Here is a 23,301-nt window from a genome sequence, read left to right as displayed (position 1 = left end):
GAGGTTGAAGAGGAGATAGTACCATCTAACCAATTCTTAGCACAGCTTCATAAACTATATTCATTTCGATGCCTTTCTGGTTCTACTACTCGACCCAGGCTGCGAAGTAGAATTCGACCTCTTCCTCGGTGTAGTATCTTCCTCATGCCCACTATTCTTCATCAACGGCTCTCTCGCAGGCTCCTCAACATACGCATCGTCCCTAGCAGTATCTCCACCTTCCTCCTTCTTACTCAAACTCTCCCTGGCCTCTTTCCTCATCTTATTAATCTTCATGTAATTGTAGCAAGCAATACTGACAATCGTAACGAGCAATCCACTAATATTGATCACGCTCAATTCGTCGTGGAAGACAATCCCCGCCGCACCAATTGTGACCACCTCTTTAAATATGCCACATATACTGAGCGTGACAACGTTCGTTCGTTGGAGGAGTGTGAATTCCGATGCGATCATGCAGAAGGCTAGGACACCAGGGACGAACATTAAGAGTACAGCCTTTGCGGTTCCGAGGTTGTGCGCTAGGAGCTGTAGGCCCACCACGACTTCGGATGGTCCTTCGCTGAAGAGAGCGATCGTGAAGAGCGTGACGAACATGATTGGAGCGAGGAAGAACATTGTCGCGAAAGGATTGGAGGTCGCCGGATGTCGGAGGAGGAGGATCTGCGTGAGTGCCCAGCGGAAGCCGGAGAAGAAAGACGCTGATATGGCGAGGAGGAAGCCGCCGAGCTGAAAGGCTGTTTCACCGAAGACCATCATGACTACGCCTGTGGTCATGCTGAGGATTATGAGGATGAGTTTCAGGGAGGGTTGCTCGAGGCGGAAGAGGAAGGCGAAAATGAGGACGAAGATGAGGACGCTGGATTTGCACATTGTGTAGAAGGTTAGGGTTATTGTTTGGAGGGAGGCATTGCCGAGGCCAATATCGAGGGAGGTCGTGGTTCCGCATGGGACGAGGCGTGTGAGGTAGAAGATTGGAGTTAGGAGGGGTTTGGGAGGTGCGTGCTTGTCGTGAGGTGTGGCGGTCGTTGGTCGCAGAGAGGGAAATATAAGGAGGACTGTGCTGGCTAGCAGGAACTGAACGACCATGTGTAGGCTAGTGGTGAAGAGGGGAAAGTGGAAGTTGAGATTGTCCGACGAGAACATCCATTTGTTGTACTATAGTATGTATTAGCATAGGAGCCTCTGTCCAGCAATTCCAGACTAACCAAAGATATCGAGAGCGAGAAGAAATACCAAAGCCCTATCAGAACAGCATTCGCACCCAACTCGCGCAGGACATTCTTGTCGGCCTCTTTCTTTTCTTCCTGAGACAGTCGTCCTGCGACACCAGCTATTCTCGATTCAAGGTCATTCCGCCTGCGCTGCTTCTGCAGAAACTTCCGTCTTTCTTCCGTAGGCAAGCCAGACTCGACATCGTCGTCCGAGTCGAAAGCGTCCAGCTCGTGTTCGGATGAGTCTGACATTACTGATTTCTCCTCATCTTCGCTATCGTAGATTTCTGGTGCTGCCGAATTGTCTCCTGTACCCCTTCTGCGAAACTTCCTGCGTGGATTTACAGGGACGTTTTGACTGCTGCCAGCGTGATGTGTATTTTGTGTTGTGTTATCTCTGTATGGTTTATCCATAGGATTTGACTCGATGAGCCAGCACCAGTGTAGGGTTGATGAATTTGGGGTTCTCGATCAGCCTCAGATGTATGTTCTCCTTCTATAGTCACACATCCAACATGTTCCAGCGCCTTACGCTGCGCATCTGGTGGAAATAGTAATCGACTTTGTATGCAAGCAAAGCATCATGAGCACAAGTCAGGAGGGAGATCTGCACACCAAAGACTGCGCTACGTGGACCCCAAAATTAGGCGGGCTCCGCAAATTGTGCTTACTGATCTTAGTGCTATGGGTACTGCTTGGAGTACCCCGGGACGGACTTCGAGTTCAAGTTGACTGCAAGAGTCCTGCTCATAACAACGAGCAGTTCAATGCTTGCAGCGGAGACACTCCCACAACCAAGTACTCTTGCGCTACACTATGTTTAAACTTACGACGAATAGCCCACCTCTCCTCCCCAAGCCACAGCCCCAGTTGCCTGCAGCCAGACCTAGTATCTTAATGCAACATTTGCAACCTTCGAGCTGATCATGCCAATCTGTAGCGAGTTCTACAATGTCTGTCAGCCGTTGACTATTATCTGCAAGCTAGCGGTCCAAAGCTGGGTTCAATGCTGCGTTAGAATAAGGCTGAAGGGCTGGACGACCCGTCTTTCCAAGACGAAGCGCCCGATCTCGTCTCCAAGCTGTTCTTTCGTTGACCGATCGATCGAGGTATCCTATATCCTTAGCTTGGACTCGTTTTAGAGTCTTCTCAGTGCGTCGTGCTGCTAGATATAGCATACTTTTTAATATCTTCGTGATAGAATCTTGATCAGCTGTTGTCGTGACTTGGTAGAATGCTCGCAACACTGCCGATATGAGGCTTGGCCGATACAGGCTACCCTCGTATCTTGGTAGTCTCAGATAGCCGGTAGAAATGGGGAGACCACGACTAGCGTTGACCACGTCGTCAGTCGAATACTAAGCTTGCCAGAGCGATTGCTACGTCTCGTTTTCGCAATGTTCGTGGTGGAGGAGGTGGAGCTGGGCCTTTTGCGACAGGTTTGAGTGGCTCGTAAGCTGTGAGAGAGGGCCTGGCGTTAGTGGATGCTTTGGCGATGGGCGGTGTAGTTGTAACGCTCTGCGTGCTGATAGCACTCGAGCCGATAGCTTCTCCAGTTATAGCTAAAGGCTTCGGGCTTAGTACGGCTGGGACGTTGACGCAACATATCGACAGGCATGGCTGGATCTTTGTGATGAGTTTGTCAGGAACGTCCCCACGGAATATGATGATCTCACTGTTGTGAAGTCCATCGTCTGTCTCTTGCCGTACGATCACTTCTGAAGAGACCGACTCTGGCGACATCCAGGTCCAGCCTTTGCACAAACGAACGACAATCTGTGCTGTTTTGTGGCCCCACGTCCCTCCAACACGACCTCGTAACTTGCCCGTGTTATCCGGACCTGACATCCTCTGCCATACACCAGCGTTATTAAGATATTTTAACAGATTGTAACCTCCACTCCGCACGTGAATACTGTGCACGTGTTCTCGGGGAAGAACGTCCAATGTAAAGAATTCTACTGTTCTTGACTGGACAGATTCCTTGCGACGTCCTCGCGTAGGGCGAAGGTACGTGTCTTTGCCGAACATTAACACGAAGCTCTCGCCATCGAGCAAACTGGTATTGAGCAACATGTTTGCGGTGGCAGACAATCCTGACACAGGAGCGCGGGTAAAGGACAGTAAGTCGCTGACTTCGTTGCTGATGTAGTACCCATCATACTTCTGCCTCAACGCCTGTAGACACGTCGAGGGAATCTCAATCGTGCAGGAGTTCAGCACAACGTCGACTTTAGGTGTAATTTCCGGTGTGCTAAAGAAGTCCTTCTTTGCAGTCTGAGTCCATAACCAAGTCTTCTTTAGACGTAACACCAGCTGAAGATTCTGTGTTGCTGTAGGACTTACTGACAAGTTGTCAACTTTTGCAGGTGAAAACACCCTATTCCATCCACCACAGCTCGAGAGATACGTAGTTCTAATATTCCCCACGATGATAGTAATACTTGCCAAGATATAGGGAGGAGTGGTCTGCACAGTAAGGTTGTCAGCATTGGTCTGGCTTCCAGAAGCGCCATCAGGCTTCGGCGGACCACGAACTGTTACTCGCATAGTCAGCTCTGGCTTCGTTGGGGAGGAATCTGGACCTGGCACACTGGAGCGAGGCCCTGCGTCTTGTGATACTGGGGGCCTGCTCGGCACTGGTTTCTGATTTGACGCTTCTACTGGGATCTTGACTGCCAAATTGTCCAGTGGATATTGATTCAGGACCGACCTGATATCAGTGGCAGAGAGTGCTCGGGGAGGTGGCGGAGGTGGACGTGGGGGAGCTGGTGTCTGGCTGTGCGCTCCAGTGCTGGCTATGGTAGGACATTCTGCACTTTTTGCTGCAAGGGCAGGTACTGCTGCAATCCGGATATCACGTATCGAAGGCAGTTCTGTTGTATGGCTACCATCCTCGCTTTCGTCCCCAATTGTTGTCTTAGCATCTCTCTTCGTTGGTTCGACTACTGATCTGTTTAAGTGATTCAACAGAAGCTGGAGGGTTTCGGCGTTCACGTTCTCGCCATTGAGGTGCACTGACAAGTCAGAATAGTAACTGGTTAGAGCATTGCTGACTTGCCAATCAGACCATGGTTGGTGATGTGACTGTCGCCCGCATGTATATGGGACGAGCCTTGTCCGCTGAAATCACCATACCGGCGGTCAGACATGGTTCAGCACTGCTGCAGAAGCAGTCAGAGCATGCTGTAGAGTAGTCTCATACCTTGCGGTCTTGGAGTGAGGATGCGCAAGACAAAGATGTCGGCCGTGGCTGCGCTCGACTCTTCTCTCAGTCTCGAGCAGTGGCTTGCAGGGCCAAGACAAGTGTAAGCGAGAAGCATGCTTGGCAAGGCATATCTTGCAGAAAGACCAGCTGTATTGAGCACAGTGTGAGTCGCGATGGTAGAGAACCTCCCACTTTCCTCAATAATGAAAAATTGAGGTGGTCTATGTGACTCGATCGCATAAGACCATCGTACAAGCCTATACTCGAGCAGGAGGGTAGTCCTTGCTTTCTAATATGGTGTTGGAAAACGGCAAGGGTTGTGCGGAGCCTGATGCTGGAAAAGAACTCAATCTTGTCCTGAACTCTGGTCGTGAGACTCTTCTCTGGGCAAGAAGATAGGCCATGGAACAATATCAGCACCTCAATTCGCGTAGAGTGCGAGAAAACTAAAGCACGCGTATCGCACTACTGACGCGACAAGCGGAGTTACAAAAATGCACGGATTTATTAGGCCGGGGCATGATCTCTATGCCAAGGGAAGACGAACAACTTTCCAACTATTTACAGTGCAAGGATATGACGTCGTCTTTCTCGAAGGGATGTCAACGTCCATGTTGTCTGGGCGAGCTGCAAAAATGCAAAACAATCAACAGCGAGGATTCGCTGGTTGTCTCCAACCCAACTACTAACTCGTCGGCGCCAGGCTTGAGTACGGGTGATCGAACGGGAACCCCTATTTTCCTAACCCTATGGTCGATTGCGAAAGAAGAAAGTGATTAATTGCTATATCAAGGCTCACAAACTTGGTTGCCGCGAATGGGAGCCAGAAACGATATGTCATCTCCTGATAAGCTCTACACAAAGGTGGACAATACCTCAGGGATTCCGACTATTTCGTTATGACGACCATACCAGAGACAATTGCGTGCCTCCTGCACCGACTATACTGGAAGCTATCTCTTCCTGGACAATCACACGTCCTGCGGCCTCTTATCATCAGATCATTGTATCTATCGTAAATATTCGTGTTGCCGATATTCGAGCATAGTGTTCCCATCTGGTATAGCGACATCAGTACATTGTCCAACCGCCACTCAGGTTCAGCACTTGACCAGACACCCATGATGCATCAGGTCCAGCAAGATATGCAACAGCATTTGCGATCTCTTGTGGCTCCCCAAAGCGCTTCTGCACCGCGGTTGCTTGTCTCTGAGGAATCTTGATCTCATCCGGAATCTGGTTCAACATGTCTGACTGTACAGGCCCAGGTGCCACAGCATTGACAGTTGTGCCTTTGTCTCCGAGTTCTGCTGCAAAACTTCGTGTGAGGCCTTCGAGTGCTGCCTTGCTGGACGCGTAGAGTGCCAGATTCTTATATCCTGTGCGAGCGCCCACGGACGAGATGTTGATGATGCGACCTGGTGTTCGCAGATGAGGTATCACAGCTTTGGTAAGTAACAGAGGTCCGAGCACATTCGTATGGTAGACTTTGTCGAAGTCCTCTTTTGTGGTTTTGGTGATTGGACGATCAATCTCTATTGCAGCATTGTTGACCAAGATGTCAATGTGGTTTCCAAAGGATTTGGTGGTTATTTCGACGACCTGTTCAGCTGATTCTTCTTGCGAGGCATCAGCCCGGAAATATACCAGTTTCGTGCCATTCAACAACTTCGACACCTCAGCAGCAAGATCTTCACATTTAGATTTGGAAGACTCGGACATATAAGTCACGCACACATCTGATCCACGCTTTGCCAGGTCAAGGGCTATTACGGCTCCAATTCCTCGTGATGCTCCTGTGACAATGGCAACCTTGCCCTTGAGCGTTTGAGGGGGAAGTGACATAGTTTAAATCCCTGGACGTAAGCTATAGTCGATCTGAAAAGGACAGTGACAAAGTGACAGCTAGTAGGTAGCTGCGATTACTCATCATTTAGACAAGTCAAGGTTGTGAAGGCACGAGTCATGCTGGTGTGGTCTCCGGGTTGAGGCGACCAAAGTAAGTTCCAATTCTATTCAATCAACGTGGTATTGGCATCCACGCACCATGGTCGACGCAACTACATTTGTCACAGAGGAGCGCAGGCACCCTGCGCGTTCCACCTTGTAGCACTCGATGCTTAGATCACGATTATCGTTATCGCAAAGACGAGACTGTAGTACTCTTACTTCTATGATCTCTGCTCACGATTTGCACCATGCCATTGTGAAAGATTCTGATGCCTGAATGCCTTGGAATTTCAGTCGATGCGAAGCACGTATATCATTGCTATGCCTCTGGTTCTCGAATTAGATGAAAATTTCTTATCGTTGCTATTGTTCCAAAGTCCTCAAGTACATGCTAACACATCTCGCCCGCCGAGCTTGAAATGCGCTGACTATAAAATGATAATGTACCACTTCCCTATGATGAGATTTTTGCACGATAGAACACGGATTTTGCCTCTATACTCGTGTCCTTTGAGAGCCTTCAGCACATTTCTACACAGCTAACAGTGACAACTAACAGAACATAGTCCATCATGTATGTTAGATGTGCAGTGGCAGACCGTGCCCTGCCTTCACCGCCATTAGCACTGAACTCCAGCATATTGATCGTCGGAGCAGGAACTTGGGGCAGCTCAACAGCTATTCATCTGGCCCGTAGAGGTTACAGCAATATCATCGTCCTTGACTCTTATCCAACACCCTCTCCAATTTCTGCAGGAAACGACATCAACAAAATCCTTGAATTGAGCTCGTCAGCACCACGCGGTTCGGCAGAAAGATACGTATCTGATAAGCTTGCGGAGGACGCCATCCGAGGCTGGAAGCAAGATCCCGTATATAAAGACCTATACCATGAGACCGGGGCAGTAACGGCTGCGACCAGTGAGCGAGGTCGAGAAGCGCTCAACGAAGGAGATGGTTACAGCGAGGCCAACGGATGGACACCGTTGAGAACGAAAGAGGACTTTCGCAAGACAATGACCGCAGGAGTCCTTACCGGGGATTTTCCAGGCTGGCAGGGCTGGTATAAGAAAAATGGATGTGGGTGGGTGCAGGCACGAAAAGCACTGCAAAATACAATCATTGAAGCAAAGAGACTCGGCGTTACTTTCATTACTGGCGAGCGTGGTCAGGTAACCAGCTTGATTTACGAAGATGCTGACGTAAAAGGTGCCGTTGTCACAGAGGGTCCTGCGTTTCTTGCGGATCGGGTAATTCTATGTGCAGGCGCGAATGCTGCAAGAATCTTCGACATGAAAGACCAACTTCGTCCATCTGCATGGACTCTTGCTCACATCAAGATGACGCCCGAAGAGGCTAAGCTATACAGAAATCTTCCTGTGCTTTTCAATATTGAACGTGGGTTCTTCATGGAACCCGATGAAGACAACCACGAGCTGAAGATTTGTGATGAGCATCCAGGATATTGTAATTGGGAGACAAGTCCGGACGGACCTCAACGCGTTAGCACTCCTTTCGCGTATCATCAGATTCCTATTGAAGCAGAGGAACGAATTCGATCCTTCTTGCAGGACACGATGCCCCATCTTGCTGACAGACCGTTCTCTTTCGCTCGTATCTGCTGGTGTGCAGACACCCCCAATCGATCTTTCTTGATCTCGCGACACCCTAACTATCCTAGTCTCGTGCTCGGCGTTGGCGGCTCCGGTCATGGGTTCTCTTATATTCCTGCGATAGGGAACGTCATTGCTGACTGTTTAGAGGACGTTATGGATCCAAAACAGAAGCAACTCTTCCGATGGAGGCCAGAGACAGCTGTTGATAGAGATTGGTCGGATCTTCAAGATCGATTCGGTCCGGAAGGTAGCAATCATGTCATGGACTTTCAGAGAGTGAAAGCCTGGACGAATATTGAGTATAGCAGACGTGAGCCGAGATTATAGCAAACATGTAGCTGCAGCAACCAGCCTTGTTCATCAAGCGATAGTGTTAACGCTCTACTCCCAAGCTGGCTAGTCTTTCTACTGTGGAATTTCCTGAAGCATTCGGTTTAAGTCCCCCTGCTTCCCATTTCCAGCCCTTGGCCTGTATATATTCTTGACCATTCCGTCGTGTTCTGATCTGGTACTTTCTCGAAGCTCAACCAACGATCGTACGTGCTCTCCGTCACCTAAATTTCATCGTTAGGCACAGAGTAGTTAGTACGGCAGAATTTGATCAATGTGCAACTTCGAACAACAACCCAAGAATGGGGGATGTGAATGCTCATGCCTGAGGCAGGAAAACCGGCATGACGGGGCCATTGCGCCGAATGGTCGCTCAACACCCTTCCCGAGGACGGAGATGCTCAACGATAAGATGCAAACTCTGGGATATACTAGTCCTTCAGAACGTTGCCGATTAGGACATATATAGTTGTTTCATCATGTTGTTTTTTATGCGCTGATACTTTGCCAATCCTCTAGCAGTACAATACCATCGTCTGCCAAACCCTGGCATAATTTAGTTGTACTTTACATACTCCACGTCATAGATTTGTGGAGTTTTGGAAATAACCTATGGAAAATCAAGCCTTGCCATGAGGATGACCCCAGACGCCAGCAGCAATCCTAGAGCTACCGTCGAACGACAACATTCATCAATTTCACGAAGTCCACGCTATGAGGACAATTATCGGGAGGACGATGAAGACCTCACACTTGCGCGGACTAGGTCTCCAGAACCTGCCGTTGTAGAGAGCATTGTGATTCCATTACGGCTGGAGGACTCGAATGAAGTCAAACCAGATGTCGTGACTAATGAGACACCCGTCGAAACGACGAAGAAATGGCCAGCTCGGCAGAGATACTTGGTACTGTTATGCTCATTCATAGCGAGTCTGAGCTTTGGAGTGACTCAGGGTAAGATTGTCCCCACACAGCTGTTGTTGAAGACTTGCTAAAGACTTGTAGTCCCATTGCTGTATGTATTCCGCTTGATGACCTGCGATGCATACTATAAACAGCATTCTGCGCCGCCAGCAATAGCCTATGTGCTGGATGGCTCAGTGTTGTTGACGTTTTGGTCAAGAGGTGTGCCCGTCTCACCTCGCATGACCAAAGACGATAGATGCTCCATCCATCCTATCGAGTCGTCGACCGCGCTCTCAATCTCCTTGCTAGGTGCGAGCACGACTGTGTTCGGCTTGATCAACCTGTTCCTGGCGGGCGCCCTGATCAAGCGTATCGGTGTAAAGTCAACTCTACTCGTGCAACTCTTCTTTCCAGCACTGCGACTGCTCGTTCAAAATGTTGGTGTTGAGGTGTGGGGCAGCACTGGCATCATTATCATCCAATGTTCGCAAGTATTGACCGTTGTAGGCGGGCCAAGCGGCTATTTACTCTGTTTAAATTCTTTCATGACTGAGATCGTTGAGTATGAAGCTAGAACAGCAGGTAAGTCGACCAGCTCGGGTTTGAATTTTACCCCTGCTAACTCAATTTCTTTAGCTCTCGGCAGACTAACTGGCAGTCTGATGTTCGGGTCTGCTGTGGGCTTTCTTCTTGGTGGCGTCGTGGCTGAAACTTTCGGTATTCGAGCCCCATTTCGACTCACGTTGGTGCTTTTCATGCTGAGCTGCGTTTATGTCGCCCTCTGCCTGCCGTATATTGCACCGAGCAGGGGATCAGTGAAGGATTCGAGCTCCACAGGCGGAAAGTGGCGACGTTTATTGACCCAGTTCCTCAGTCCATTGGCCGTGTTTGCACCAAGGAAGTACATTTCCAGAGATGGCAGCATCCGAAATGAGTATGGTGCTTTCCTGCTTGCTTGGGGAGTGTTCTTGGGTATTCTAGCAACAGGTAGGTGGTCCCGATATCCTCATTATTTGCGCTCACATTGGGTCTAGGATATCTTCCGACACTTCTCCAACTTTATGCAACCGACGTGTTCTCGTTCGGCACCAAACAGAATGGTTGGCTCATCTTCACCTATTCTATGCTTCGTGGTGTCTTTTTGACTTTTGCTTTTCCGAAGCTCATTGCGGTTGGACGCAGATGGACGTCGAGACGAGAGGAGGAAACTCGAAGGACAGTGGAGAACGCAGAGAGACAGCCGCTGCTTCAAAACACAGATCCAGCTGGTGAGCGACCTGACGCTAACGTTAAACATAAGCAAGATGCCTTCACATTCGACCTCACCTATACACGCTTCTCCTTAGTTGCAGATGGGTTATTGACATTACTTTGCACGTTCGTGCACAAAGACTGGCAGATGTATCTGGTGGCTGCAATCCTACCATTCGCTGCTGGGACCGGATCTGCAGCCAAAGGAACAATATTACAAATGGTAGGAAGCTCAGCAAGCAGTGCGGAGAGGACCGATGCCTTGGCTGGTGTGAGTCTTGTGGAAAACATGGCAAGGTTGTCAACTAGTAAGTGATATGCTTTCGAGCTACCAGAGCCGTCTCAGCTGACTTTCTTTTTTCTCCAGCTTTCGTCTTTGGTGTCGTTTTCGCAGGATTCGCTTCGATCGGAAGACCAGAGCTTGTCTTCACGTGTAATGCTGTAGGTCAGACTTCACTATGCTTGAGTGTTATGCTAACTATCGACTCTAGGCCGTGGCTATCGTCGGATTTGGTGTCCTTTTGTTTGCGCATTTTCCTCCGATGGACAGTCGAAGACTAGACGAGGCAGAGGAGGTTACATAGAACACAGTTTCCATACCTGTCATAAGCCCGGAATGCATATCGTGTAGCACTAATATTGCAGCGACCAGTCAGCAGAATACTCAAGTAGGTCCATCGCTGGCACGAACGACTGTATTCAGTGACCCTCCATCGACCGACCAGAAGCAGTCACTATGGACTACCTGTGTGCGAAGCCGACGTCAGGATGCCAGTCCCTAAGACAATGGGCTGTCCTCGACAGCATACAGCATATTGACTGCAGAACTCCAGAGAAGCAGTTTCGATGTCAGATCGCGTCTTCACTAGCGTGAGTATAGCGTGTTTTGCTCAAGGATAGCGTGATGCAATGTCCTTCTCTGCTGCTCTGCAGCACAGTGGTTTACTCCAGCATATCGCGATGAAGCTCTATTTGAGCTGTACGTTTAGTTTTGTTTTCATCAATCTTGCCAGCTAGACCATTTGAGTCCTTATCGAAGTACAAAGACCATTCGCCATCTTCACCCTCTACAGCCATGTAGCCGTCCCATCCGTCCATGGTTACCTTCGATGACCCATCTGCCATCAAGGTCAATCCCATCGGTCCCGTCAAGTGATTCTCAGTTTGAGCTCTTGTACCATATGTAACGCGATAAGATGTACTGTCGATGTACAACCAGTTCAACATGTTCATGGCATCAATGGTAGTGACGAGGCCATCGTAGCTGGCATTTGGAAATGGTAGAAAATAGGCTGTGACTGGATGAAACGGAGAGTCCTTCTCAGCTTGAGCGCTAAGTTTCACGAACCCATCCTTGAGAATCAGCCTTCTGTCCTTGAGAGCACTTTTGACATCACTTCTTTCGCGTGGAGAAGGTACCACGTTCAAATGGCACTTGTTGGTCTTTGTCGAGCCGATGTTCGATCCGTTGCCATCTTTGGTTTCTTGTGCTGTTTGCTGAAGTTGTACTGTAGATGTCGCTAGAAGTGGGACAGTAGCAGCGAGTGATAGAATGCCGAAGACCATATTGCGCCGAGGGTACAGGGCGGTTACAAAGTTCCAGCTTAGAATGTGCTCTATACCACACAGGTTGTCGACGTTTGAATGTGCTCTGTTCCTGGAAGCAGGATGATATAGAGAGCTGCAGGAACCGAAAATCGTTAGTTGCTGTCGAATCCTCGAGTAGGATGTACAAAAGGTGATTCCGACATCAACTTTTCCACCTTTGGACAACGCATAGAGACAATAACTCGGTTCTGATACATGAATGGGTACAGTGCTGCACAAGCTGTTTGTGCTGCAGCTGGTGTGGACCTCTGCCCCTGCCATATCTAAGATCGGCACGCATGGATGATGCCCAGTAATTGGCACTACATCATAACGGTAGAACTGCTTGACTTCACACTACCAACCCAGAAGCTCTTTCCTTTACAACTACCACAATTAATAAATACTGTCGATCTGCCAGAGTCAGGCAACTACCCTGCTCTCCTGCTCTCCTCAGTTGCTAAGCTTGGATTGGGAAGGGTTGCTCTCACCACGTAAGTTGCACAATCGTTCTTGCTCGCTGCACGACTTCCTTACTCACCATCTGTCTAAGCCTTCATTCGTTCCTTCTACGATACCTTACTGAACTTTTGCTACGACCATCACCATGGCTGCGTAAGTACAGAGTATGTCATCACAGAAACTACCCCATTGACCCTAACTTAGAGGAGACGAAGAGGAGACTACACCTCAGCAAAACACATCTGAGGGACAGAACAACAATAGTGGTGCTCTTCCAGACACTGCTGGACTACTTGGCAGCAAGCCACCACTACAGCTCGACAAGAAGGCTGCCGAAGATGTTGCTGGCAGTCTCAAGATACACATCAAGATCGCTCTCGAAATTGACATTCAGATCACTGCCCGAATCAAAGGCAAGCTTGCGTACATATCTGTAGTCCTTTCACACTAACCAAACCATAGGCGATATCGCTATAGGTATTATGAGCTAGCTGGCCCAGCTATGAGTCGAGGCCGCACTTGCTAACAAAGCATCCGACAGGCATTCTTTAGCTGGAGAATTCAAGGGAGGCAGATGGATTAACGAGGCGGCACATTATGATATTCGAATGTCCTTGAAACTGGGAGGACGCGAGCTCTGGTGGATGAATCGGAAGTAAATCGCTGGCGCTTTATGTCAAAATCCCAGAGGCTAGCTGGATAAGTACAAGCCATGGCTTGGTGTTCAGCCTCCTGCCCGGAAGTGGATATGGCCTGCCCTCATTCAAGATAGTGCGGAAATACACAAGTCAGCGAACACAAGTCCAAGAAATTTGCGAACTCTACCCTCATTTCGATCAGCATCTAGCTTTGGCGTGCCACATGTGCGATGTTTGATGTTTGTACACTGTAATGTAATGTGCTAAAATAACGGTGTAAGTGATGTGCAGGTTATGAAGTGGTAGAGAGGTCCGCAACGCCTACTCTGTACGATGATCGAACAATACGGAACACTTTCTCCAGCGTTCGCATTCTAAGTTCAGCTAATCGGGCCTACTTCCCGGCAGCTAAAACTCTGCGGTGTATGTTGATCTCTATACTGACTATACAATCTTGTGCTGTATAGCAATATCACTGTCAAACACCACCAATATAGCAAGCAACGACTTCAAAGAACGTCAATCAGCATCGAGTCTTGCAACAGGAGGCACATTATCGACCTGAACACCACCACGTTTCTTCTCATCAGCGTCCCAAAAAGGCAGTCTCCAACCACCTTCGCTCTGTGGTGTTGACAACCACAACCTCATCAAGTGTCTCCTAGGCATGCCACTTTCAGGAGCATGATCTCTATACGCAGTCCTAGCATGCAGAGTGTGGCTGTTCGCCACGAACTGGATGTCTCCCACCTCCAAAACCATGTGTAGCTTCACACGATCGCAGACGTCTTCGAGGACAGCGATAGCGTCTTCTTGTTCCGCACTCAAAGGAGGAATCATGCCCTTGTCTGAAAAGCGTGTTAGAGATCGCACGTTGTAGGGGTCCCATTTGCAGTAGACTCTTGCTTGTCCGCCAGGATCTGCTGGGTGTGGAGTCTCGAGGTAGAATACAGGACCACGTATGTACTCTTCCTCTCCGACACTGACCTCTCCCTTGCGGTCGAAGTACCATATTGGCCTGGTCAATAACTCCGCAACATCTGGGCGTTCCGTCTGTAAGATATCCCAAACATGATGAACGCTAGCGACATCACTTTCACCTCCCTCTTCTGCCCTTGCGATACACAACAATCCGACAATGTCGCACTCATCAGCATGAAAGAATTGTCGTGCATTGGTTCTGTAGATGCGAACTTTGTCAATCTGTGTGCTATCGTCGCCGAGGTCTTTAACATGACCCAGAATATGACCTTTGCCATTCTGGCTGACGGGGTAGCCTAGATGAGAACCAAGACCCAGGTAGGCGATCGCAGATTTGTGGTTGCCCCATTCTGATATTGGGAAGTTCTTGTATAGTATGAAGCCCTTGCCATTCAATAATTCGTTGCGCATCGAGGCAAGCGCTGGTGCTAAATCCGGCAATACGAAGAGGTCTTTCGTGATACCTGTCAATGATGTGCCCTCGGCAATGACCTTGTCGGCGGCATGACCGACCTCCTCTATCTCTGAAGCTGAGAAAGGGTGTACCCATCGTTCCGGATTATCGGTATATGTTGTTGGCTCCCATTTCGTGGGTACATCAATAAATTTGGGAAAGACTGAATAAGGATATAATTGCTCGTATATCGGCGGATGTTGACCTGATTCTGTGAGTGACGGGGAGAATGTTCTCAGCTTGACTCCTGACCTGTTGTCTTGAAGCCATCTGGGAACAGGGACTTATCGACCTGCTGCTTTACACCAGATGTCGCAATAGCGCTGGACAGGGCACTATCTTGTGTAGTGACTGGCGTCATATTGTACTTGGCCACAGTGTCGTTGGGAGGGTTTCCGCGTTGCGAAGATGACACAATGGAGTCGAAGATTAATAATTGTTTACAACAGGAGGTATAGTGTGATAGTCGTGCACGTCTTAGCTGTGCCTGGTACGACCTTACTCATTCCCCATGACCTGAGAGTCAGGAATCTCTCACCAGCACACGGACTTGTGCACATTAAGTTGGCAGAATAATAGACACGAAATAGCTGTAGCGCATCGTCAAGACTCATGAAGCGAGCACGCAATAGGCAAGGAAGTTTCGTCAACTCGAGGAACGACGTTGATTTCCGAACTGAGAAAATGGCAAAACCTTCTACCTTCATTTGCGATCAACATGGGCATGCGACACGGTAATTTTGTAGAATGTTGACTTCCCAGCAACGGGAGGAATACATGAAGGATCATCACATTCGCATCTTACTTTGTGCTTTGGGCGTTGTTCTCTTGGGAAAGGTGACAGGAATCAATACTTATGAGACCTGTATGTCTTTGATAAGTCATGAGGTGAATCGAGGCAATTTCTTGTGTTCTTCTGTGCGATTGGTTGAAAAGAAGAATTATGATCATGAGGATAGCACATTTTATAATATTCGTTTCTCACATCATATGGCTGCATTACAGGTTAACGACTAAGGACACAGATCGACTGGGTAGGTTTCAATGGGTATGGTGAAGATTACCAAAAAGCTGGAAGAAAATGCAGCAAAAAGACACATTATTTCCAATTGTCTTGGATTGGCGTTGCCAGGATTCGAACCTGGGATGCTTCGGAGTTGCTTTATCGATAGAACGATTGTACCACAACGAAGCGTACTAACCACTATACTACAACACCGGAGAAACCCATGGATCTCGACGTATGATTTGAGCACGATCATTGGTATATATGTATTACGTAGCCGTAGCATACTAACCCCCTTGCGATGATGCCAGTCGATTGTCTTTACTCCGACGTAGATACCGTGAATGCGTATCTTGCAGGACGAACGGTTTCCAACTCAGTTCTGGCAGGAGTAGATAGCCGCTTGGACTTTGAAGGTGTAGTGACCAGTAGAACAACGTTTCCAATGCAAGATGCAGCTTAAATCGACTGAACGGAAGTCTAACGTGTCAACACACACGCCTCAGACGCGAAAAGTGCTCGGAGAAGTTTCTCCCACCTCCCGTATTCCTGCATCGAACGCTCCTTCTTCCTGTCAAATGTAATCTTCGCGTACTCACCATTACGCACAACGATAGTACTCGATGTCCTTTTGCATCAGAAACAGACGGTGAAACCACCACTGGACATGCGTTTTTCAGTCGTCTTTACGCTGGCGCTTCGAGATCTAAAAATGCACCCGCCAGCAATTAACAAGAAGCCTCACAATCAACTGTGCAATGTCGCCTCATAAGTCCCTGACCTGATATCTGTCCTTAAAACCTCTCCAAATTCACTCCATACAGCATGAGTGCAAGAACTGCACATCGAAAAGTTCGGGCAGGGTTCGGGTACATCAAGGACGGAAAAGAAGTTGGAAACGCGCTTTACACGAAATACAGCCATTTTAAATCCATTAGGCTAGGTACCGAGTTAGAGTATACTGCAGACAGAGTCTACCGATAATCTGAAAATTCACAGAGACTGATGCGAGATAGCGAGCAACATATCAACGTTATCCTCCCAGTAATCTACACAAGCCCTATTACACCTCCAAACATACCAGTGCATGACGTCTTATCGCAGCCGCTCGTATCAGCGCCTCTCTGAGAAGCCGCAGATGTCCCGCTGTAGACTCTACTTTGAGCGGTCCTTGCGCTAGCCATTAGTGGCTACAAGAGTCACAATTGGAGCGGTGGAGGTCCCCTCTTTCACGACCACGATAGTCGTACTGGTTGATCGAGGAGGGAAATCAGGTTGAAATAGCGAAGTAACGAGTTCTGTCGAGTAAACCGTAGAAGGTGGAGCTAGCAAACCTGTTGGAGCAGACACTGAATGAACAATCGGGTCACTGAGAGAGCTTGAAGTAGGCGTGGAAGGTGCCGACTCCAGGGGCGACATAGTACTCCCAGCGGAGGTGGTATTTGACCAGACTTCCAAGCATTCTTCCGGCGATGTGTTAGCTTCGATGGAAAATGCGGAAAAGGAGCTTGGAGCGGGTGGCTCTACCGTTGTTATCTTGCTTAGGCTCGCGTCTCCAGGAATCGAGGCAATTTCCATGGACGAAGCAGTGACTGGGAACGCGCTCGAGGGTTTCTTGTCCGTTTCGAAGCTCGCGACACTACTTGTGGTAAGCACGTTTTCAGTCGGAACTGGTGACTGAGCTGTCGACGAGGATGGTGGTTCAATCGCAGTGTCAGAGGTTGTGCTTGACACTGTTGTGGTGGGCGTCGTCCAGATATAGCTGTCCGATGGTCCTTCCTGCTTCCCAGAGGTTGTCGTGTTCACTGGAAAGCTTGGTCCCGGTGAAAGAGAGGATTGAGGCATGACAGATTTCGCATCGGGAAGTATCGCCGTCACTGTGATGGTCGAGAAGTGATCCGATACAAGTGTTACAGTACTAAACACAGTCGTGGTCTTGGTCGCCTCCATTAATGAGGACGCAACTGTGTCGAGACTCTTCGAACCCGGATAGGCTGCCCAATGTGTTTCAGTAGGGCCACATCTCGCTGCCAGATGTCGTTCTCGAACCTGGTGATCCCCTTGCTGTTTATCAGACCCCGAACTGAGCTTTGGCGCAAGAGGGACCATGAACCCGCCGAAGCACAGAATGGCGAGAGCAGCCAGGACAATGAAGAGGATGTCCTTCTTTGAGAACACATGCTTAGAGTCTTCCATGGCTTTTCTGCGGGCACGTACAGTCTGCGCAGCGCGGGCCTCACCCCCATCGTCAGTGATTAGATCTCTGATGGTGTATTTGGGCAAGGTTTCATCCATGATGCTTCTTAAGCTTGGCGAAATAGGACTGAGTTGTTGTCTGGGCAGGAATAAGAAATTGTTATTGCAGTGGGTTTAGATGTGAGCCATATATGCTGTCTTTGCTTTGTCGTCGCATCTTGGTGAAACAACGACGTCGCAAGCGATCGCTGATGTGTTGCAGGTGACTGGGCAATGCTGAGGAGGTGCCATACGTATATGATAGCACATGGCGCTGTTCTTCTCCATATAGTGCCCAGGTATCGTGTTGTGAACTCTTCGTGTCATGGACAATGTAATATGGAATCACCAGGCCGTTTATTGCAAAGTTATCAACCAAACCCACTGAAGCTAGTCAGTAGGTACCATCAACGATCAAACGATACAAGGACAATGGAATCAAACAATGAATGTCAATGATATTGTCCTTCAATAGTCAATTACGCCTCGCCGAACCTTTGAGCCCGCCCAATATCCCCATGAGGATCCAAAGGCCTCAATTCAAACGCTTCAACTCCAGGACTTGGATCTGCAGCACGTTGATAGGCGCCTCTTTCATTGACGTCTGATAAGGCTCGTGTCCTACCACGTCCTTCGTGCTGTGTTTGTTCGGTAAATGACTCGAAGTTATCACTGTCTCTTCTCCTTCCAAGATACCAGTCTCCCCCTCTGCTACCAGTCGGAACCGATCCATAGTCAACGCCGTATCTCTTTGTTTTCGACGATGGTTGCCACCAACCCAAACTATACTTTCGACTCTCGAAAATCTGTGCAAAGCTTTTGTCGTCCATCCATTCTGCTTCTGGTGGTATCACCTGCACCTTCTCGTCAGCATGCTCGTTGTCGTCAGCATGTATGGTCTCGACCTGGATGCGGCCGTCTGCACTGCGGAAGCTACGACGAATCTTGCCACAACATTCACATACACCATCATCTGGCGAGTAGCATAAATCACTGCCGGCTAAGAGTGACATCATGCCAGCTATGGAGCAGGGGTTGCATGGAAGAACATTCCGTATCTTTGTCAGAACGTAACCGACCATGATGCCAATGGCAGAAAGCGCTAGTAAAGCGTGTAAGATGTTTTTGGTGATATTGTCCTGTACCAGTCGTGCTCTTGTGATTATAGTCCGCAGGTCAGCCACATTCGCTTGCTGACGACTCTGAAGGGTGGCGTTTCTGTTCGAAAGAGGCTCTCTAAGCATGGCATTGAAAACTTGAGCCATATACATTCGATACGTATGACTGATAGCCATCATCGCTAGAGTCCGGTTGCCAAGGAATTTGTTGACGTCCATTACAATGCTGCCAACAATCATGGATTGGAAGAAAGGATCAATGTTAACGTTCGAGCCAGCAAAGTCCCCTAGCTGCCGAGCAATGTTGTTCTGTATCCGAAAGTCGAACACATCTGTGGTACCATTAGGATTAGGTTGAGCTATGGCTGAGTTCTCGTTACCAAATGGTCGAAAGGGTTTCGTTGCAATTTCTGTCGTATTCTGCTGCATGGTCACGTTGAAGTTGATGTTCTGTATCTTCTGGTAACATATGGCGACATTCACGGCACTTCGGTCGTCGTTACCAAGCTCAAAATTTCCCCAAACAAAGACCAACGAAGGACATCCAACAGCAGGATTATTTCCAACCAACGACGAATTGGCTTCCCCAAGATGTCCAAATTGAGTGGAGTTTGTGCCGAATCGAAGGTCAAATTGTTTCCCACCAAATTCTGCTTGTCCTTGGGCAGGAGTGAAGTCCGTCGAGAACGTCAAAGTCGAACTGTTTTGAGTATCGATGCCGTCTTGGCATGATTCTGGTAGAACATACGAAGCAGATACGTGGACTGCAGCGTCAACAGTCGATATCTGGTAGTTTGTTGGAGGTTCGCACGTAATATCACCTCGCAAGCCTGGCAATGTCCCTCGAGCACCACCAATAAGCTTGGAACCAGAAGGGATATCACTATCTAATGGCAGAAGGGACACACGAGGAAACGCGAATTCACCGTATGTGCCAGTTGGGAAACTGTAGTTGCGCTGAATGAGATTTAGCATAGCTCCTGCACGATTGTCGTTGTCTACCGAATAAGATGTGATTTGGTCGAGATTGAAATTGTCCAGTCGTGACAGACTTCTAATCGGTCCTTCGGTATTGAAATCCTCGACAAGGTACAAGCCAGATATTACTACTGTAAGTAGGCTTGCAAAAACGGTTGCCAATGTAGCTGCAAGAGCACCCCATTGTCGTGCCTTGACTGCATTTAGAGCGGCACTAGGTGCTGTATGGCCCAGTACGTTCTTCATGATACTTCGCGTCGCAGGTGCATTGGTTTTATGGAGCATAGCCCATGGTGAGAAGAGTGCAATATAGAAGTCGAGGTTGTTGATCAAGGCCGCGGCAAGTATTGCGACAATCGCTGGGACAAAACGAGACGCGATCAAAGTACCTCGATCATTAGGTACAGTGGTTAGGCCTTGATGCTTGTCTGATTTGTCTTGAAGGACCTGAAGTACGGCGATCAAGACAAGCGGGATCAGGAATGTAATGACGAATATCGGAAGGCTCGCCCATAATGGGTTCCACATCTTCGAATTTGGTATGACCTCTTGAACGTCGCGTTGTGGTCGGCCCTCGGTGATATGAATCTTGAAGCTTCTAGAGCCACTCCCTTCCTCAGTAGCTATTGCGGTGCCAACCTCGTAACCGTTCAACGCCGCTGCAATGCCTTTATTTCGAGGTGACTGCAGCTTTTTGAGCAAACGATTTAGCTCAACGCTTCGAGTCAAAGTCGTGGCGGCAGCTGCGATCGAATTCGGATCTCTTGGGACCACATCTTCGGGCAATAGGATGATAAGAGCCACAGTGAGCAGAGACATAACTCCTAGTCCTGTAATCACAATGATTACTGGCGCCCAATTTGTGTATAGCCTCTCTTCTGCCCACGTAGTTACTGCAAGAGGTCCACTCGAAGCTGTTTCAGTCGCGGTACGTCTGACCAAATTCCTAGAAGCAAAGTCAGGCATTGCACCCATGTATATTTGCTGAGCTGCATCTGACAAGGTCGAATCATCGAACAAGTCATCGTAACGTCCACTGCCTGCAGCCCAAGCTAATAGGTCGAAGGCTGGGGTTCGAATGACGTTCTCATCTAAGGTGTTCGTAAACAGACCATGATCAGATTCAAGCATCAGACTGAATATTTGTGTGATGTTCGCAGACGTAAGGCCACTCAGACTGCCGTTCTTGGCGTCTGGAAGTTCCGTCAAGGTTATGGCTGCAATACCTTCTAGGGCGATGTTGTTTGTTACATTGATCTGGCTGAGCGTGTAATCGGCTTGGCACAACACATTGACCATCCGCGAGATTGACCTTGAGGCTGTGAGAGCTATAGGCAAATCCCCTCCCTCCTCTCTCGTTACGTTAGTCAAGAGATCTTGGTTATAGGCGACCTCAACCATCGTCAACAAGAGGATCGGGTCTGCACTCGGATTACTATCGCAAAACAGCTCTTGCGACCTGGTTTCCAGGGTCTGACTAGGCACAATATAGTGTAGGGGATCAAGCCCAGAGAAACTCAGTCGCGGATAAGAAGCGCAAAGGTCGCCTTCGTTGATGGTTAATGTTAGATTCGTCGGCAATCCGAAAGGCTGGTCGGTTGAGTTGTAAGGAAGATCGACTATATCGATTGTGGCCTGGCCGTTGACTGTTACATTTGCTGCACGACACGTTATCAAGGGCACAAACGTATCCACGGTCGCAGTGAAAGTAGCATTCGCAGGCTCAGGTCTGGAGCTAGACTGTAAGGTTGGTATAAGATATGCGAAGCCGGGAGCAACACCGACTTGAGGTGCTAGACCATTGATCACAACTTGAGTGTAGGCATACACGGAGTTGTTCGGGAAAGTGCTGATACTGAGGATGGAAGGATCGAGTTGTGCCGAGTCGAACGATGAAGTAGCAGCTGTGGAGAAGTTATCTACGATGTCCTTTGGTCCTGTGTAGAAAAGCCCTGTACTTGCAATCGTGGCGGCAAGAGAGATGATGAGGCCCGATATCGTAATCACCACAGGGATATGCAATCGCTTGAACGCAGCAAGCAAAGAAACAAATTGGAAATCTGAGATGTAGTCGACCACGATACTATCGAAAGGACTTTCTGGGCCAAGGGCGAGTGCCTTCCATGGTGTCAAGGATTTGGTGTGGAAGTCAATCTGTCGCCACACTGCGACGACGAACACCAGAACAACAGTCGGTAAATAAGTCCAGGCGTAATGCTGAGTCGTAGATGATACACGAAATCCGCCGTCACTGTCTATCCTATTGCAGGTGGCAACAAGACCAGCAATCAAAACAAGCAACAGAGTCGCAACCAACGCCAAAGTTAGTTTCCTAAGCCATACTGGTTGCCACAACTTTAGCGGCAAGCCTTGGGAATGCTGTGATTTAGGGTTCTGAGGGTTATGCAGTTCTGGAAGAGGCGCATACTCAGACTGGTTGGTACGTGGGAACGTGGATGATCGCGTCTGTCGAATTATGGGTACATCGTCCTCGTGTTCCGAAAAGATCAGGTTTTCCTCCTCGATGTTGGGTAACGTTGATGATCCTGTCGTAGTGCCCGAGTAGTTCTGGTAGGGCTGTTCCGGATCATCGTAGCGCTCCCCAGGATGTCGCAGTGAGCTGAATCGAGTGAACTGGCGATCTCGTTCATGCTGATTGTTCTGGGGTTGGGATACAAAAGAACGTGAATGTTCACCACGCGACTGGAGTCGCGCTCTTCGCTCAGCGTCAGTAATCGGCACGTTCAGCAAGGAGTTAGTTTCGCTATCCATGATACATCGAAAAGTTCCCGTCGACGGTACATTTCGTCTAACTTCGGTGCATGCTTGTTGTTGTCGCCTGCTTGACAATTATGCGATTATCGCATTGTAGCCGGGAAGTGTAGTACATTAAATCGAGCGTAAGCAGGCTCAGCCTCGATCGATGCCAATAAACTAGGATCTTGAGTTGAACCAAGATTAGAACAAGTCCAAAAGCCGCAGCGTCGACTGGAGAGCTTCCTATTGGTGATGGGTGTCATCAAGCTTTTTCTCTCAATAGAGGTCCTTGCCGCTACCGATGATGCTTGCCGGTTTTTCGTCGAAAGATGCTATCAAAACAGGCAAACATCTCGGTCTCCAAAATGTGAATTCCAGGGGCTGTGTTTAGTATACCAAGCTAGGGCTTGTTGTCTGAATGAAGGGCTAGCCTGTTTCGTCAACGTGGCTCTGTGGCATAAACAATTGTCAGCAAATGCTTTGTGACAGTACTGGCTTTCTTGCTGAATTTGTTCGGGATGTAGAGAGCACTGTACAATGTTCGTGCTCACTTTGCCAGCAGAACAAGCAGGCATCAAGCTCCGACGCTCATAATTTCGGCTACGCAGCC

At 48.8% G+C, this 23,301-nt stretch overlaps 10 protein-coding genes and 1 non-coding gene across 11 annotated transcripts; 3 read left to right on the top strand and 8 right to left on the bottom strand.

The window, feature by feature from the left end:
• Positions 1-60: 60 nt before the first annotated feature.
• LTR64_003597 (uncharacterized protein) lies at positions 61-1,466 on the bottom strand (the record flags this gene model as incomplete). The annotated part of the gene is made up of 2 exons (XM_064897951.1): positions 61-1,158; positions 1,209-1,466. The coding sequence occupies 2 exons, from the start codon at positions 1,464-1,466 to the stop codon at positions 61-63; spliced, it is 1,356 nt and encodes a 451-aa protein (XP_064756901.1).
• A 1,095-nt stretch (positions 1,467-2,561) lies between these two features.
• Positions 2,562-4,366, bottom strand: LTR64_003596 (uncharacterized protein; the record flags this gene model as incomplete). The annotated part of the gene is made up of 2 exons (XM_064897950.1): positions 2,562-4,231; positions 4,276-4,366. The coding sequence occupies 2 exons, from the start codon at positions 4,364-4,366 to the stop codon at positions 2,562-2,564; spliced, it is 1,761 nt and encodes a 586-aa protein (XP_064756900.1).
• A 1,127-nt stretch (positions 4,367-5,493) lies between these two features.
• LTR64_003595 (uncharacterized protein) lies at positions 5,494-6,267 on the bottom strand (the record flags this gene model as incomplete). Its single annotated transcript, XM_064897949.1, has 1 exon — positions 5,494-6,267. One exon carries the CDS (start codon positions 6,265-6,267, stop codon positions 5,494-5,496), a length of 774 nt encoding a protein of 257 aa, XP_064756899.1.
• Positions 6,268-6,944: 677 nt separating this feature from the next.
• LTR64_003594 (uncharacterized protein) lies at positions 6,945-8,315 on the top strand (the record flags this gene model as incomplete). Its single annotated transcript, XM_064897948.1, has 1 exon — positions 6,945-8,315. The coding sequence occupies one exon, from the start codon at positions 6,945-6,947 to the stop codon at positions 8,313-8,315; it is 1,371 nt and encodes a 456-aa protein (XP_064756898.1).
• A 635-nt stretch (positions 8,316-8,950) lies between these two features.
• LTR64_003593 (uncharacterized protein) lies at positions 8,951-11,059 on the top strand (the record flags this gene model as incomplete). The annotated part of the gene is made up of 6 exons (XM_064897947.1): positions 8,951-9,272; positions 9,324-9,806; positions 9,861-10,211; positions 10,259-10,783; positions 10,843-10,916; positions 10,967-11,059. 6 exons carry the CDS (start codon positions 8,951-8,953, stop codon positions 11,057-11,059), a joined length of 1,848 nt encoding a protein of 615 aa, XP_064756897.1.
• A 358-nt stretch (positions 11,060-11,417) lies between these two features.
• On the bottom strand, positions 11,418-12,041 carry LTR64_003592 (uncharacterized protein; the record flags this gene model as incomplete). Its single annotated transcript, XM_064897946.1, has 1 exon — positions 11,418-12,041. One exon carries the CDS (start codon positions 12,039-12,041, stop codon positions 11,418-11,420), a length of 624 nt encoding a protein of 207 aa, XP_064756896.1.
• Positions 12,042-12,669: 628 nt separating this feature from the next.
• On the top strand, positions 12,670-12,975 carry LTR64_003591 (uncharacterized protein; the record flags this gene model as incomplete). Its single annotated transcript, XM_064897945.1, has 2 exons — positions 12,670-12,677; positions 12,729-12,975. The coding sequence occupies 2 exons, from the start codon at positions 12,670-12,672 to the stop codon at positions 12,973-12,975; spliced, it is 255 nt and encodes an 84-aa protein (XP_064756895.1).
• Positions 12,976-13,681: 706 nt separating this feature from the next.
• On the bottom strand, positions 13,682-14,958 carry LTR64_003590 (uncharacterized protein; the record flags this gene model as incomplete). The annotated part of the gene is made up of 2 exons (XM_064897944.1): positions 13,682-14,802; positions 14,850-14,958. 2 exons carry the CDS (start codon positions 14,956-14,958, stop codon positions 13,682-13,684), a joined length of 1,230 nt encoding a protein of 409 aa, XP_064756894.1.
• A 759-nt stretch (positions 14,959-15,717) lies between these two features.
• LTR64_003589 lies at positions 15,718-15,816 on the bottom strand. The gene has a single exon. It is a non-coding gene; the product is annotated as a tRNA-His (tRNA).
• A 963-nt stretch (positions 15,817-16,779) lies between these two features.
• Positions 16,780-17,898, bottom strand: LTR64_003588 (uncharacterized protein; the record flags this gene model as incomplete). Its single annotated transcript, XM_064897943.1, has 1 exon — positions 16,780-17,898. The coding sequence occupies one exon, from the start codon at positions 17,896-17,898 to the stop codon at positions 16,780-16,782; it is 1,119 nt and encodes a 372-aa protein (XP_064756893.1).
• A 419-nt stretch (positions 17,899-18,317) lies between these two features.
• Positions 18,318-22,706, bottom strand: LTR64_003587 (uncharacterized protein; the record flags this gene model as incomplete). The annotated part of the gene is made up of 1 exon (XM_064897942.1): positions 18,318-22,706. The coding sequence occupies one exon, from the start codon at positions 22,704-22,706 to the stop codon at positions 18,318-18,320; it is 4,389 nt and encodes a 1,462-aa protein (XP_064756892.1).
• Positions 22,707-23,301: the final 595 nt, after the last annotated feature.

Source organism: Lithohypha guttulata (assembly GCF_036872675.1).
Source record: "Lithohypha guttulata strain CCFEE 5908 chromosome Unknown scaffold_2, whole genome shotgun sequence".
Lineage (NCBI taxonomy): Eukaryota > Fungi > Ascomycota > Eurotiomycetes > Chaetothyriales > Trichomeriaceae > Lithohypha > Lithohypha guttulata.
This window is presented reverse-complemented; position numbering and strand designations above follow the sequence as displayed.